Here is a 16,958-nt window from a genome sequence, read left to right as displayed (position 1 = left end):
CTATGGCAGATCGGGTTTTAAGTTTTATTCGCGCAAGCGGCTTTTATAGGTCCATCTAATTTTATTGTGTCGCCCTCTTTTGTGCTGTATATTTTACTAAGTTTTGTGTTGTAATTCGACTCCACCCTAATCTATTAGGCTGGAGGTTTTAACGTGTTGCAGAGTGGCTGGCTCATCCTTTTATTTTCGTCATTATCCAGCCATGGTTATTTGCTGTACAGTTTTAATTCTTTCTGCGTTTCTTCTATATGTTGTTTTTGTCGTTGTGCTCCATTTTCCATGTTGCCTTACCGTTGACTTTGGGGCTTTTCTTCCCAGGAATAATTTTTTTTTAAGTGCTCAGCCTGACTGGTGGATGGTTTAAATATGCTCTGTGTGTTAATGAAACAAGGGACCAATGACCTTTGCAGTTTGGTCCCTTTAATCTTTAAACCAGCCAACCAACCAGTGCTTCCCTAGGCATCCTTTGATATTGTTAATCCAGGGGTCTCTTTATGCCCTCTACAGGAGTTGATGCTCAGTGACCTTCATTTGGACCCCAGGCCATGTTGGGATACCGGGCTATGAACATTTTGACCGCGTGGCCAAATAGGCCACCAGTAAACCATCTCTGGACATTGGCCTCCCGGAGACCGATTTGCAAGCAGTCTTCCGCCACAAAGTTTTCGCGATTTGGGACATTGAATGGTGCAACCTGACCACACCAAACAAACTCCATGCTATCAAGGAGACGACGAATGTGTGGCAGTCATCCATGCGAGCCACTCGCAGCTAATCAGTTGCCCTTTGTCAGCTCTGCATTGGCCACATCCGGTTAACGCACAGCTGTTTACTGCGCCATGAGGACCCGCCTCTATGTCGCTGCGGGTCGGCTTTGATGGTGGTCCACATTTTGTTGGCCTGTCGCCTTTTAACTGTGCTCAGGCAGATGTTTGCACTGCCTGACACGTTCCCTGCCCTTTTAACAGATGACACTGCCATGGCAGGTTTAGTTTTGCGTTTTATTCGGGCAGAGGGCTTTTATCACTTGATCTAAGTGTTTGTCACTTTTTTGTGCTGAGTCTGGCCATTGGCCTACGATAGTGTGTTTCTAGGTGGTTGGCTTTTCCCTTTTTGTCTCTATCGTCGGCCAACCAGTCTCACTCTGTGTGATTTTAATTCCTTTTGTCTGGTCTCTGTCTGAGTCTTTTTTGTCCTGTGCCATCTCTTGTCGTCTCAATTGTTCGTTTTTATTCTTTGTGGGTATTTGAAGTTTTTAGAAAAAGGGACCAATGGCCCTAGCAGTCTGGTCCCTTCAATCCCACAAACAAACCAACCAACCAATTTATTTTTGGTGAAGATTGTGGCACATTCCTTGCTCGACATGTTCATTTCAGATTGGTGATAGTGCATCCATGTTTCATCTTCTGTAACAGTTCTGTCCAGAAATCCATTACTCCAATCTGTAAATGATGCAGAAGTTCCCTACAGTCATTGACAGGATGAACTTGTAGTTTGGCAGTTAGCTGACAAGGCACCCCTCTTGTGGAGGCTTCATCAAATTGCAGCATACCGTGGACAATATTGTATGCTGAACCAGCACTGATAGCCAAAGGAGTGGTTATTTTGTTTGAAGTAATAAGAGTTTTCCTTCACAGAGTCTTTCACTGCAACACTGTTTTCATTTGTCACTACATCACGTGCCTGCTGCAGCTGTGGAATGTCTTCACAGAAGTTACACCTCTCTTTAACTTTTTGCATCACATACACACTTGATGCAGTTTTTATGTGAACTAGAGTACTGAGAGTTCATCCTGTGATGGATTTCCAGAGGTTTAACAGCTTTGTTACTCAAAAAGCATTTTATGGGTTGCAACTCCAAACCAATGCCAGTCAACAGTGGGGTGGCCACCTTTGCACTGATATAGCTTCCTTTTCTATGATGCAGCAACAAGCTATCAACTATTTGTTATTTGTTGAAACACAAGGATCACGCCTGCTTGCTGCCAAACCAGTAGTACCATTGCAACTACTCACAGGGGTGCAGTGTGGGCTATATTTATCGTATGCCAGCAAAACTTGGTAGACATACTAAAGTTTTAACGTGGAACTGATTTGCACTGGGGGCAACTTCCTCAAGTTCCAGTTTTGCCCACCAGGTGCAACTCTGGCACTGTGAACACACGATAAACATGTAGAAATGTTTCCATATGTAATGGATTGGGGGGGGGGGGGGGAGACATAGGCAGAAAAGGTCAAACAAATGAGGAAGTCATAATGTTGATTTCATTATTAACTGCCACTTTCATAGTTGTTCGACATGAGCATCGGAGAAGTCAAGATGGCACCAGATTTGCAGCTGGTGGCCAAAATTGGAACTAATTTTTTTCCAGCATAAATTCGTTCTGTATTAACGCATTAGCATATCTACCAAATTTTGCTTCAATATGATGATTAAAGCCCACACTGGACCTCCATGAGTACCTGCACTTTAATTATAACAACCTGTTACAATGGAATTTCATTGCAGTTTTAAGGTTTTGAATGACTCTCATACATGTATCATTAACAATTGATTCTCAAAAGTTTGTAACAAGTGCTGCATACAGCTGGATAAAATACATTGAGTGATGGAATAAGCAGCCTATTGCGAAGAAGAAAGAGCACCGTCCAAACAGGCCTTCGAGGCCCAACAGGACCAGCCAGCCACTGTACCATCCTCAGCCTGTAGGTGTCACCAGGTGCAGGCACAGAGGGGGGGACGCGTGTTCAGCACACTGCTCTCCCAGCTGTTGTCAGTTTTCGTGACCAGTGCTGCTACTTTTCAGTCAAGCAGATCCTTCATTGGCCTCACAAGGGCTGAGTGCACCCTGCCAGCCAACACCACTCAGCATACTCAGGGTGACCCGTCCGAGTGCTAGGCAAGCCTGACAGTGCTTAACTTCGATGACTGATTGGAACTGGTGTTGCTACTGCAATAAGGCAAACCTAATAATTGTTCTGTTGGCATTTTCTGTTGTGTAATAGTGCAACTAGCAAAATTCTGCTAGGTTAACTGAAATAGTGTGTTGTCAGGTACAATCCCCTTGTGTGGACACATCATATCTTAACAGTAGAAAACAGAGGTTGCACTAACAAATGATATCACAGAAAGAAGACTACATTTGGAGTGGATCCTGCAAGATACAGTGCATTGCCCACTTCTCTTCTTGACCTGCGTAAATAATTTGCCTAGGGCTTATTCCATCTTGGGCTTTCCATTGTTTAACTTTTGCTTTTCATATGATTGCAAGTCTTAGAAACAAATGAATTGTCCTCTTGACATATTCTGCATATTTCCACTCAGTAATGTCTTGTGGAATAATTTCTTGACGTAACTCATCACTTATAAAGAAAGTATAGATTTCACAAAAGAGCAATGTAATAATAATTGTGGCGTTCACCCACGGTCATAATTTGGGGACCTTTTCAAGGAATTAGGCATTTTAACTGCACTAATGAAATACGTGTGTTCCCTACTGAAATTCATCACAATTTGAGAAAAATAGTAATGTCCAAACTTTAAACACTAGAGGAAAGATGACCTTTATTACCCATTATTATGGCTTGCAGTACTTCAGAAAGGAGTTTGATAAGCATGCAACAGAAGTTTTGATCATTTGCAAGCAAGTTTTAAGCCAAACCTAAAGTCGTTTCTCTTTGCCAACTATTTCTATTCCATGGACAGATTTCTATTTTCAGACCAGTTGAAGGGGAAGAAACCTAGCTTTTAGGGATAGTTTCATGAGTAGGACTAAAAAATATGTTCACTGATGTTACTACCAAATATACATATCTACATCCTGTTAACTGACTCTTTCGACATCATTTTGATGAAAGAATTGCTCGACTTATGTATGGAACATGTAACTAAATAAACTTTGTATGTTGTACTGGTGTCACATCCACAGTGTTCAAAATCTCATTGTCTGGGCCCAGTATGGTTAGTGTCTGGAAGAGGGAATGTCACCACAGAGTGATAGGGAGGTGTTTTGGAAGTTGATAAAGATTGTTATGAAGGTGATACTCCTAAGTTCCTGTTTGTGAGGATGGTTTTGAGGTTCAGTACCTGTTCTGCATGTTATCTTGAATACCTGAACATGGCTTGAAACCCTCCTATGCAAGAGCCTAATTAACCCACTCTTGTAAGTAGTGCATTGGGAAGATAAGCGGGAGATTCCTATGTAGTTGCTACGGTCTCACCTGCTGCCCTTATAGTGTTAAGAGGTTGGATGATAGTGGAGGTCCAGTCATTTGGCATTCTTTCTCAAGTGTGATGCTATGAATACTCTGGATTAAAATCTTATATGTGTGTTTCCGTAGCTTTGTGACCATACTTTCTTACTCTGTTGTACAATTATTGCAGGCTTGGATTGTGTAGTCCAGAATACAGAACAAGCTTGTTCAGGAACATTAAAAACAACATTTTTGCAACAACCAACATGAACACTTAACATTGGTGTGATTCACTATGTGAGCCAAAACTCAGTGTATTTTGCTTAAGAATGATGGAAAAATTATCTCTGAGTGTCACCAAAATAAAGTTATATAAAATTCCAAAGTTGTTAAGTCCTTGCTGAAGTCGTCCCATATATTGTTGAATCTTATATACAGTAATGATGGGTAGAATAAAGAACTTAAAGGAACAGAAAACCAAAAGAAATGAAATATTGAACCAAAAACTTTTACAAGCTCAGCCTAGTTGTTAAGGGCACCATATGCTTCAACCATACAGCCTACCATGCTTATAAGGTTCTCAGCTCTTGAATGCGCAGCTAGCATACCTACATCCGTAATGTGTATTTCATGGTTGTCTGCTGTGTCTCTACAGAAAGTAGTTAGGTAAATGAAGCAATGTTATGTCTGCATCAGAAGTAAGTAATTCAAATAATTATATGTTTTATGTAGAAATAAAAACACTGTTTTTTGACTAGCATGTTTGTCTTTGTTATGCCATCTTTCTTGTCTGCTAATTAAGGAAATTAAAGAAACAAATTCTTACTATAATTTCACATCATCGCTTGACAGTGAACTTATCATTCCATTATTAGCCATAGCTTTAAAGATGCTCTGAAATTAATTTGAAGAATTTTGCAATAAAAACTAGCTGTTTATATACAAAGGGTGTTCAAAAAGTTTTGCACAGGCATATCTAATTTTTTTTGCAGGATGAGAATGAAATTTTTTGTGAACATACTTGGAATATTTAGCTATACATTGATCCTACTCAATGTAGCCTTCATCAGCTGTGACACACCTAGCCCAATGTTCTTTCCATTATGTAAATGCACTTTGGTAAAATTCTAGGGATTGACTTTTAGACCATCACTTGACACTGGAAATAAGGCCTTTCTCACTATCAGACGACCAAAGAGGTAATAATCATCCTGGATAATGATGCCGTCAAAACACTGTTTCCATTCTTCCTCATCATTTTCATTTCTCCTGTCAATAATGTGCACCCAGTGTGCACAGATTTTGCTCTACCCTAGTGACTGTACCAGTGATACCACTCTACCCAATGACAAACGAGTCATTTCAGCAAGCTGTCGTGTTGTCACACATCTGTCGTTTTGGTTGATTTGATGAATGGTTCTATTCACATTACTCACTGCTGTCGATGGTCTACTGTATTGTGGATTGTCCTGTAGAGAGAAATTACCTTCTTTAAACCTCTGCAACCACCGCTGGATACTGCTGCGATCCATTGTGTCCTCTCCATAAACAGGGAGCAACTTCCTGTGAATCAATTTGGCAGAGTCATCTCCGGTCTTGAAGAGGAACTCCATCACCGACCATTGTTGCAACCTGACATCTACTTCACGGTCCATTATGGCTCACCTGTAAATAAAAGAAAATAGTTTTATATCCCATCTTATAGCTAAATGTTCCAAGTATGTTCACAGAAAATTTCATTCTCCTCCTGCAAAAAATAAAAAAATTAGAGACGACTGTGCAAAACGTTTTGAACGCCATTTGTGCTATGTGTTTAGTTCACATTATGTAATACACCACTGCATACAAAAGATAGATACCATGTCAAAATTACTTTTAAGTCTGTACACACACAGCTTTCTTGAAAATGAATGTAACAGTTGTTAGTGAAATTCTCTGGACTTAGTGTTAATGCAAGTTAAAGCAAGCACTACCCAAATTATAATCTTTTTAAAATACACCTTCTAGTATAACCTTCTTTTTCGCATAAAAGGTGAACAAGTGAAAGCCATTGCTATAATTCTCGTAGTAACGAGCTGCTATCAAGAAACTGAAATTAATACACATGTGAAAAACTTTTATGGGAACAACCAAAAACTGTTCTCAAGTGCTGCTAGCACAAGCCAATCTGCAATGCGAAATGGAATGTGTTGTACTAGGGTTTGGAATTTGAATACTGGACAGCTTGGCTCTGACAGATCGTTATAATTTAATTTTATATGTTAAGTATTGATACACCAGCACAAAGTGCACCATACACATTTATTCAGCATTCAAAATTTTTCTCTTTGTCCTTAATACATAAACTGATTCTCTTTACTTTTTTCATAAAAGGCACCATACGAGGTGTGGCTAGAAAAAAACCGGACTAGTACTGGTGGAACAATAAAATGAATGCAATAAGGCTGAAAGTCGCGTGGCCTGTGAATTGACTCTCACTCCGCCTACTGCTCGAGTTCCATCTGCCTCCTGCACTCAGTCTGCCCGTGGCGTCTGTTTTAAGTAGTTGACGTTTTGTCTGTGCGTCGGAAAATGTTGAGTGTACAGAAAGAACAGCGTGTTAACATCAAATTTTGTTTCAAACTAGGAAAATCTGCAAGTGAAACGTTTGTAATGTTACAACAAGTGTACGGCGATGATTGTTTATCGCGAACACAAGTGTTTGAGTGGTTTAAACGATTTAAAGATGACCGCGAAGACACCAGTGATGACACTCGCACTGGCAGACCATTGTCAGCAAAAACTGATGCAAACATTGAAAAAATCGGTAAACTTGTTCGACAAGATCGCCGTTTAAAAATCAGAGCAGTGTCTGAGTTAACAGGAGTTGACAAGGAAAGTTTCATGAAAGTTTCAACATGAACAAAGTGTGTTCAAAAATGATTCCAAAGTGTCTCACAATTGAACAGAAGGAACGCCGAAGAATGATTTGTTCTGACATCCTGGAAAACATTGAAAGTGATCCCACCTTCTTACAAAATGTTATTACTTGCGATGAATTGTGGTTTTTTACTTACGATCCCGAAACTAAACGCCAATCGATGCATTGGAAAACTCCTGGTTCTCCACGACAAAAAAAAGCACGAATGTCAAAATCGAAATTCAAGGCAATGATGATTGTTTTTTTTGACATCAAAGGGATTGTGCACATTGATTGGGTACCAGAGGGACAAACAGTGAATCAGCATTACTACATTAGCGTCCTGGCTACCCTACGTGAGCGACTACGGAGAAAACGGAACGATTTGTGGAGAAAAAAGTCATGGATCCTTCACCAAGACAATGCCCCAGCTCACAGTGCTTGTCAGTGAAGACGTTTTTGGCAAAACACAACATTCCCATCTTAGATCATCCACCCTACTCACCTGATTTGGCCCCCTGTGACTTTTTTCTTTTCCTTAAAGTCAAGTCAGCTTTGAAAGGAACTAGATTTGAGACTGTTGAAGCAGTAAAAGAAAAAGCGACGGAAGTAATGTATGGACTTACCGAAAATGATCTGCAGCATTGCTATGAACAGTGGAAAATTCGTATGGAGCGGTGTAGAGACCGAGAAGGAGAGTACATTGAAGGAGATAACATGAAATTGTAAATAAATGTTTTTCCAGCATCAGTCCGGTTTTTTTCTAGCCGCACCTCGTATAGGATTGATAGGAATGATAAAGATCCAAAGAAGAGCAGTCAGTGCATTTCATCACAGGTTTGTTTAGTACATGTGAAAGCATCATGAAGACACTCATCCAGTTTCTATGGTATGGGTTAGGTTAAAATTTTGAGAATGTATGCACCTAGAATTCAGCTTATATATAACTTGATCCTACATATATATCACATAAAGACCATGAAAGTCAAATTAGAGAGATTCAGGCTCACAAGGAGGCCTACCAACAATCGTTCTTCCTGCCTACTATTTATGATTGAAACCGAGAAGGAAGGGAAGCGACTGCAGTCCTTCGCCATACAGCATAAGGCAGCTTGCAATGTAGTAAATGTAGATAAGATCAGTGTGATATTCCCGAGTGAGATGCCTATCTTAAATTACGCCAAAGAAGGCAGTTCTATCTTCATAATTTTACTGCCAGACCATCACCAGACACAACATCCCATTGTACTCCACCAGATTGGTGATTTAGTTGAAGTACATTAGATTTTACTTATTAAGGTTTAAGCTTAGGCAATTTCTTTTATGAGATATGTAAAGAACTAGTACAATTGCATAACGGATAGTTCTCATTGGGTTCCTAGCCAACAATTGTTGTGCCATCTACATTGCATCTGTACACTGCATGTCGGTCATAAGGTACACTGTGAACAATAAATTTTACAGAACTGTTTCTTGGGGAGACACCACAAAATAGCTAGACTAGAGCAGTACTTCCTAATGGTGTTCAATGTGTGTAACTGAGCTCTGTTTTGTACCTATGACTGTAGCTACCTTCGGATACTGTACGTCTGATGTTGGAAGGTGCAGAAGTTGAATGCGTGTCAGAGGGTATGGACCTGGATACCCACTAAGGGTCTCTGTGCTCCGGTGCATGCCTGCGCCGCGAGCCTCACCGTGCAAGTGCACCACTCTCCATACCGTATGAAGTCTACAACCAATCGCGTTTCCTGCATCATGTATTTAAGCGGCCGTGAAGCGCTATCCTGGCAGTCTGGTACTCACCATAATTCGCGTGTGCATCTCGGCTGTACTGCGTTCCAGTTCCATTTGTTGAGATACATTCTGTTGTTGTGTGGAGTGTTCCTGTGTTGTTCTCGTCTCACCATGTTTATCACCTCAGTTCTTGCTTGCTTGCCTCGTGTTGTGTCCTGGTCGATCGTAGTGTCTGTCATCCCCTACTTATTCGTCTGTCCTGTCTGTTCGTTGCTAGTGATACCTCCAGCAGCTCCCCCGCATGGCGATTTCGCGTCTCCATTCTCTGCCATGCACCGCTTGCCAATCACCCGCGGCTATAACATTGGTAACGAGGTAAAGAGGTTCGGTAACATGGAGGCTAAGTTGGTCTGTCTCCTGTGGAGCAGCAGCAGCAGCACCACCACCAGTTAGATGTCTTACAGCAATCCCTGCAGTTGCTGACGGACAGTCACAGCATGGGATGCCCTACCACACCAACTCCCGGGTGTCCCATTTTCTGACACTTCCCCATGTCTACCATCGTTTCAGCTCTTTGACACTAAGGAAGACTGGGAAACATACTTGCATCATCTGAAACAACATTTCAGTGTTTCGGGTCATGGTTGTTATTCTTGTCCTGGGCATCACCAGACATGTTCTTTCTTCTCAGCAAGTTGGCACCATTGTCAGATCCCATGGCTCTCTCCTTTAATGAGATATGTACGATGTTGGTAGAGCACTTGCCCGTGAAAGGCAAGGTCCTGAGTTCGAGTTTCGGTCTGGCACACAGTTTTAATCTGCCAGGAAGTTTCATATCAACGCACACTCCACTGCAGAGTGAAAATCTCATTCTGGAGATATGTACGCTGCTTACTAACTACTATTTCTAGTGATACCATGTTGTAGCATCTCAGCTTGAATTCCACCAGTACCATAGCCGGCCGAAGTGGCCGTGCGGTTAAAGGCGCTGCAGTCTGGAACCGCAAGACCGCTACGGTCGCAGGTTCGAATCCTGCCTCGGGCATGGATGTTTGTGATGTCCTTAGGTTAGTTAGGTTTAACTAGTTCTAAGTTCTAGGGGACTGATGACCTAAGATGTTAAGTCCCATAGTGCTCAGAGCCATTTGAACCACCAGTACCATAAACAGCGCAGTCAGTCATACCACTCTTGGGTCATGGACTTGCAGGGTCTCAGCCGCAAATGCGACTTCACTTGCACCAATCAGCATTGCAAGGCATTGTATGCAGACTCCTCGACTTGCGGTGTCATTCAACTGGCACCTGATCCAGACGTCTGCACGGCTGCATGGAAACTCAGTAACTCTTCGCTGGAAGCCTACTCGTTTGAAATTGCACAAGCGGCGAACGAGTGTCTCATGGCATGACCGCAGGTGGCAGCAGTAGAGTCCTCCCATGGACGCTTCCCTCCCACCGTCTGCATGGTACAGCCCACAGAGAGCATCATCATCGAGACTCCTCGTCCGACAACTCTGTGGCTTCGGAGCTGTCGGTCATCCCTCATCGACAATCACGTCTGTCTTGCCCATAGTACTTTTCTGCCCACTCTCGCACAGACTGTTCCAATCACTGAAAGACGTGCACACTCTGTCAGAAAGACAGCTATCTCCGATCTGTCTGTCACAGCTACTCAACATGCTCCCGCCCCTCACTCACGGGGCATCGGGATACCGTGCACATGCTGCAGTCAGTCGTTCCTCTGGATGCCCCGTTGACACATAAGTTGTTTCTCACACTCCAAATTTTTAATGTGGACGTTTGTTTCCAGGTCGATACGGGGGTCACTGTCTCCTTGCTTAGTCTGGCGACGTATACGTGCCTGGGTTTCCCGGAGCTGTCTCCCACGTCTCGGCATTTGGTCTCATACAGTGATGGTTCTATCACCCTCCATGGCCAGTTCTCGATCCCGGCCACCTATAAACAAGTTCTCTGGCTCTTGACCCTACTGGTGGTTGACCATCCCTCAGCTTCAAACATTTTTGTACTCTATGTTTTCACACTGTTTGGCTTTTCGATTTCTGATGAAGTTAAGGACATTTCCACTGCCGTCCAGTTCCAGGATCTTGGCATATGCCTCTCTCCTCCAGTCTGACTTAGGGTGTGCTTTGGAATTCCAGGCACATTTTTCTCCGGCCAGATGTTCAGCTGTGGTTCTTCTGGGCTCAACCCATTCCGGTCCAGCAGTCAAGCAGAGCTTGACGATTGCAGGCTGCTGGCATCACTGAGCCTGTGCAAGCGAGTGCTTGGGCGACCCCACTAGTGGTGATCAGGAAACCCAATGGCTCCCTTCGCCTATGTAGGAGTTTTGGAGTTATAATCAATGTACAGTCCCTGGTGGAAACTTATCCCATTCCCAGGCAGGAAGGCCTTCTCACCAAACTTGCACATGGCGAGTACATCTCTAAGTTAGACCTGACAGAGGCTTACCACCAATTACCCTTAGATGAGGAATCCCAGAACATCGTTGTCATCAAAATGCATTTTGGATTATATAAATACAAGCGCCTTCTATTTAGTATGTCCTCTGCACCAGCCGTTTTCCGGAGATACCTGGAGCATCTTACACAGCCCATTCCGGCTTTTGTCAATTATTTCGATGACATCTTGGTCGCCGGCCATACACGGTATGAGTATTTGCAAAACCTCGGTACCTTATTTCATGCCCTGCAGGCTGCAGGCTTAAGCTTTCGGCTAGAAAAGTGTACTTTCTTTCAACCGGAAGTTGAATACCTGGGACACTGGCTCAGTAAAGGCAGAATTCGTCTATCATATAACAATGTCACGGCCATCAACTCCCTTTCCCACCTCAAGGACAACTCCCTTCCCCGACCCAAGGGTTTATCTAGGGTTTTTTTTTTTTTTTTCCGGGAAAGGTTAACTACTACTTAGTTTTTGCCCCAGGCTGCTGACATTGCAAAGCCCCTCAATCACTTGTGTTGCAAGGGGGTGCCTTTAAACTGGACTCCTGTCTGTGATCATACTTTTCTCCACTTGAAAACTACGCTCAAGTCTGCCCCTTGCCTGACTCCCTTCTCTCTGGACCGCCCATTGGTTGTGGCAACCAATGCTTCGGCCTATGGTATTGGGGCAGTCCTGGCTCACAGGAATGATGATGAACAGCCCATTGCATATGTGTCCAAGACACTACCCCAGTACAGAGGAACTATTTTCAGATTGAGAAAGAGGCTCTGCCGATTGTGTTTGCCATTCAAAAGTTTCACATCTACCTGTTTGGGACAATTTTTGTCCTCCTCACTGATTATAAGCCTTTGGTTATGCTATTCGGCACACACACACACACACACACACACACACACACACACACACAGCTCCCAGAGTGAACTGATCAATGTATCCAACCCTAGGTGTTGTTGTTACGCAATTACACTTATATTATCCGATATAAGTCCACCTCTCAACACTCCAACACAGATGCCTTGTCACGTCTGCCCTCGGGCCCTGATCCCGAGCTCGACCAGCAGGAAGTCCTCTGCTTTCACATCCTCTGCTTTTACATTGATACAGCCCACCAAGATACACCAGACGTATTTCCTATCACAGCTGCACAGGTCGCCTCTGCTACATGCCAGGACCTCATTCTGTGGCAGGTCCTCCGCTACATGACCTATGATTGGCCCACCTATCTAACTCGCCAGTTGAAAATTGAATTCAGCCCCTGGCAGCACCTCTCACACAGGCTCTCAATTGTGGCAGGTGTCCTTCTGTTGGCCACGCAGGCTGACACTCATTGGGTGATCGTCCCACTCGATTTGCGCCAGTCCATCCTACACTTGCTACACTGTGGACACTGGGGAATTTCGCATATGAAGGCGTTGGCTCGCTGGTAGGCCAGCCTTTCATAGTCATTTGCGCCCTGGTCCACACCTCACTGGCCCTGGGACCGCATCCATCTCGATTTTGCGGGCCTGTTCTTTGGAATTGATGTGGTTCCTCATTGTGGATTCATACTCCAGATACCTGTGTGTGGCGTGTATGGCATCCCCCATGACTGATGGCACACTCATGGCCTTGGCTCAGGCTCTCACCATCGAAGGCCTGCCTTGTACCTTGGTCTCCGATAATGGCCCCAATTCATGGCAGCCTCCTTCCACGCATTCTGTGAAGCCAACAGTATCAAACACATCCACACCCCTCCATTCCATCCATTCTCCAGTGGCACAGCATAACGACTGGGCAGGATGTTTTAACAACAGCTGACAAAAGCAATCGAACCCTCTGCCACCACATCGGCTCTCATCTTATTCTTGAGCACTTATCGCACAACACCGATTGATGGTCACAGTCCAGCCGAACTCTTCCGTGGGTGGCAACCATGTACTCTCCTCTGTCTGCTGTCGCTGTCGCCTTCTGAGTCCCACTTCCACCCCCTCTCAATGCTACACCCTGGGCATGGCCATGTGGGCCTGCACATATGGGGGCAAGGCTGCTTGGACTCCCGCCACAGTAGTCGCGACCCATGGGCGGCGTGTAATGTTGGTACAGACACAGAAGGGGGTCGAGTGCCACCAGCATAATCAACTCCTTCCTCATGCCCCTTTGTGGAACCTCATGTCCCCCAACCTCCTGCTCCTTCTGGTGTGCATGGGGCCCTTGAGCTGGCCCCACTGCCGATGGCTGCCGGCTGCCGGCTCCCAGCAGGCACACCGGCACTCCTTCCCGCACCCACGAGGATCGGAATTGCCTTGCAATGCCCTGCTCTCCGGTGGATTTTACAGACTGCCCTCCCATCCCAGCACTGGCAGGCGATGACACAGGGTCTTTCTCCGTTCCCTCCTTCCGCCCACCATGGCACCATCAGGTTTCAGGGAGGAGGGGAATCTGGTGCCTTAATTCATGCCATAGGGTGCTCCAGCACACACCTGTGCGAGTGTGTCACTCCGTACCACGTGAATTCAACGGCCAATCGCATTTCCCACAGTCATGTATTTAGGCGGCTGGCAGTGCTACGTTGGCAGTCTGGTACTCGCCGTGGTTTGCATGTGCATCTTGGTCGTACTGCATTCCAGTTCCATTTGTTGGGATAGGTACTGTCATTATTTGGAGTGTTCCTGCATTTTTGTTGTCCCACCATGTTTATCACCTCAGTTCTTGCGCACTTGCCTCGTGTTGTGGTGTGGTCAGTCGTAGTGTCTGTTGTCTCCTATTTGTTCATCTGCCCTGTGTCTTCGTTGTTAACAGTGCCTCCAGCGGGTCCCCCGCCTGGCGGTTTCGCTCACTGTTCGATCGTGGCTATAACATTATTGTTTCATTTATGAGTATTTTCCTGAACAACGAACTTTCCTAATCTCATTTAATAATTTTGGGGGGGGGGGGGGGGGACTTTACTTAAGATCAAAAATAAAGTGGTTTGCAATAGGTTGACTATTGTGAGTTTTAATTTGGATAGGAACACGCTTTTATGTAAAGTTTAATTGAACAGATTAACAAGAAAGTGTGTGTATTTCAATCCTCTTAAAACAATGGAGGTGATGTTATCCTATTCTGTAGAGACTTTAGTCTGTGTTTTGTTTGTGACTGTTTCTGTTACATATGAGGAAGATTATTTTGATAAGAGGTGATAGCTATATTTATGTCCTGTTATTTATGTTTGCTTCCAGTGGGAAAGCAGGTCTCATCACACCATTTGTTTATTACCATTTCCTGCAATTACGCTACACGTCCCGCCGTAATCGATATACCAGGACAATGTTCTACGAGTTGCGGGTCCTGCTAGAGCACACGGCGAACAAGCCAAGTGTACCTGGATTTGTACGATCTGCCCTACGTACGATTGTCGCCTTTACTCTGAGGCTCGCACCACAGCTACCACCAGGACAGCAGTGAACTTATTGTAATATGTTTGTCAAAAAAGAAAAACTGATGAGAAGGGAAAAAGACAAAAAAAAGAAAGACATGGGGGAAATGTCTTCACATTGGTTATTTGAATTATGTAATGTTTGTGGAATAAATATGACACTACTTTTAAGGTTATGGAAAGGTTTTTCTGTTACTAACTTTTCCTCACATGTTGTTGCAATGTGGTGCACTTTTGTGTACAGTTTGGATTCCACATGTGTGTAATGTTCAGGTACACATTTCCAATTTCCAGACAATTTTACACCTATGACTATTAGAGAACGGTTAGGTTACTATAGGAGTTGTGTATGTCCTCTGAGCACATCACGATTGTTTTTAGGGAAGATCATTGTGTGTAATGAATGAATTTTTCATTTGCATAATCAGTGAGTGTGCATTTTGAAAGATAGGCACTTTTTTATCAAATCTAGTTAAAAGAATGAAGTACATAGTACACAGCATGATGATATATTTTTGTATATGTATCCGTTATTGTTGTATTTTTTTTATGGAACTTAAGTTAGGTTAAGGTGGAGAGTAATTCAGCTGTTCTTTTTCCAGTCCTGTTAATGTTACAGGTATAATCCAGGTAATAACAAACATTTGGCTATAATAAATTCAATAAATATTTTCTCTTGAGGAAACATGTCAGTTGCAAAATTGAACCTTGCTTCATTCATCTTCATAACCACCTCAATTATTTGATCATTTGTCATATCTGTACATGAGTTTTAGAATTCCGGTGTCTTAGTTGGCTTTTACCCGCTCATTAATCAAGTTGTTCAGTGTGCCTTTACCTTGGCATCACCAGCAGAATCTTTCCCACCCAGGAACCCTTTTGAGCTTCATGAAGATGTGTGTCACAAGATTTTGTTCGTCAATTGGTTCTTCAAATCATCTGCAGTTAATTACAGACACCTAGGTCAAGTTTCATCGCGCACATTTATTTGTCCATTGCTGAACATTTCATATCACTTTCATACTTATCTTGTTATGACTGCACCACCGTATGCTTCTTTTAGTTGACAATAAACTTGTCCAGGTTTCATATTTTGAGCATTCAAAAATCAAATAATATCTCTGGCCTCATAGTTGGTGGGACTTTCTACCACTCATTGCACAGTAGCAACTTGTTTTGAATGGTACTTACACAACAGAGCTAAGATGAGGAAATAATTCGATCTCAGATAGAAGTCCGATATCAGTCTGCGCAACAGGTATGCGCAGTAGGTGACTATTCCTGGATTACCTGTATATTTGCTGTAGATTTTGTTTTGCAGTATTATTTTCTCTTATTAAAAGCATTTATTGTATACTAGTGCAAACAGATAAATGTAAAAAACTTTGTTTAATGTAGGTAACAGTGGATTTTGTTTGTTGAGCATTGTTTCACTTAATTGTGTGCATTTTATGTGACTGATAATCTACAGGATATGATACCAAAAAATATAAAGTTACAAAATCTATCACTGAAATGAAATTAATGAAACATAATGGCAGCTGCTTAGAAAATCATTGTGTGTTCATTACGTCAATCAGAACCAGTTATGACAGTATTATACTGGGAATTGCATGGAATTGTTGTTTCCTGCAACAGAGTTTTTGCTACTATGCAGTTTGTATTACTGTTGCTCATTGGACAATTCATGATATTTCATCACAGGGAATGAGAAACATTTTACAAAACAACTGTTTAAGAAATTTTCATGTTCCACTTTTTATAAAAACACGTTTGTCTTTTGTGCATATGACAGACACTTCAATAAACTGTTTAATTGTAATTTATCTGTCCTTTATTTATTTCTGTTATCTGTTACTGGCATATGCAACTAGTTTCCAAATAGTTTAAATCCTCTACAGGCACAGTTCTAAATTAAATGCTCTGAGGCAGAGCCATCGCAAAATACATATTAAAGTAAATTTATCAATAAAGTATTACAGAATTTAAATTACCGGAATGCATTTCACATGTTCCTCACACATTTAAATGATGTCAGTCAACATTTTTGTAACTGTTGAAATGAGATATGAAGTGACGTTTTGCAAACAAGTAGTAGCTAGTTTTAAGACTGCGCCTTAAAACGCCACTTAGCCCTCTATAGCAGACGTTTGGAGGCATAACTTCCTTGGAGTACCGCTCTTACAGACATAACGAAGGCTCTGGTGTTTCAACCTAAGTCTGCCCTAACAACCTGCACAAAATTTTCACATTCCACTGCTTACATAAAAAAGGAAT

At 42.8% G+C, this 16,958-nt stretch overlaps 1 protein-coding gene across 2 annotated transcripts in view; it reads left to right on the top strand.

The window, feature by feature from the left end:
- The window catches only part of LOC126412205 (Krueppel homolog 2), a 54,119-nt gene extending 37,616 nt beyond the window's left edge, over positions 1–16,503 (top strand). For both annotated transcript variants that reach the window (XM_050081687.1, XM_050081686.1), the window contains one exon: positions 14,485–16,503. In XM_050081687.1, coding sequence (XP_049937644.1) covers positions 14,485–14,710 — 226 coding nt within the window. In that variant the 3' untranslated portion in view covers positions 14,711–16,503. The remainder of the gene's footprint in view (positions 1–14,484) is intronic.
- Positions 16,504–16,958: the final 455 nt, after the last annotated feature.

This window comes from Schistocerca serialis, chromosome 7, assembly GCF_023864345.2.
Source record: "Schistocerca serialis cubense isolate TAMUIC-IGC-003099 chromosome 7, iqSchSeri2.2, whole genome shotgun sequence".
Classification (NCBI taxonomy): domain Eukaryota; kingdom Metazoa; phylum Arthropoda; class Insecta; order Orthoptera; family Acrididae; genus Schistocerca; species Schistocerca serialis.
Note: the sequence above shows the minus strand (reverse complement) of the source record. Positions and strands in the feature narration are given on the sequence as shown.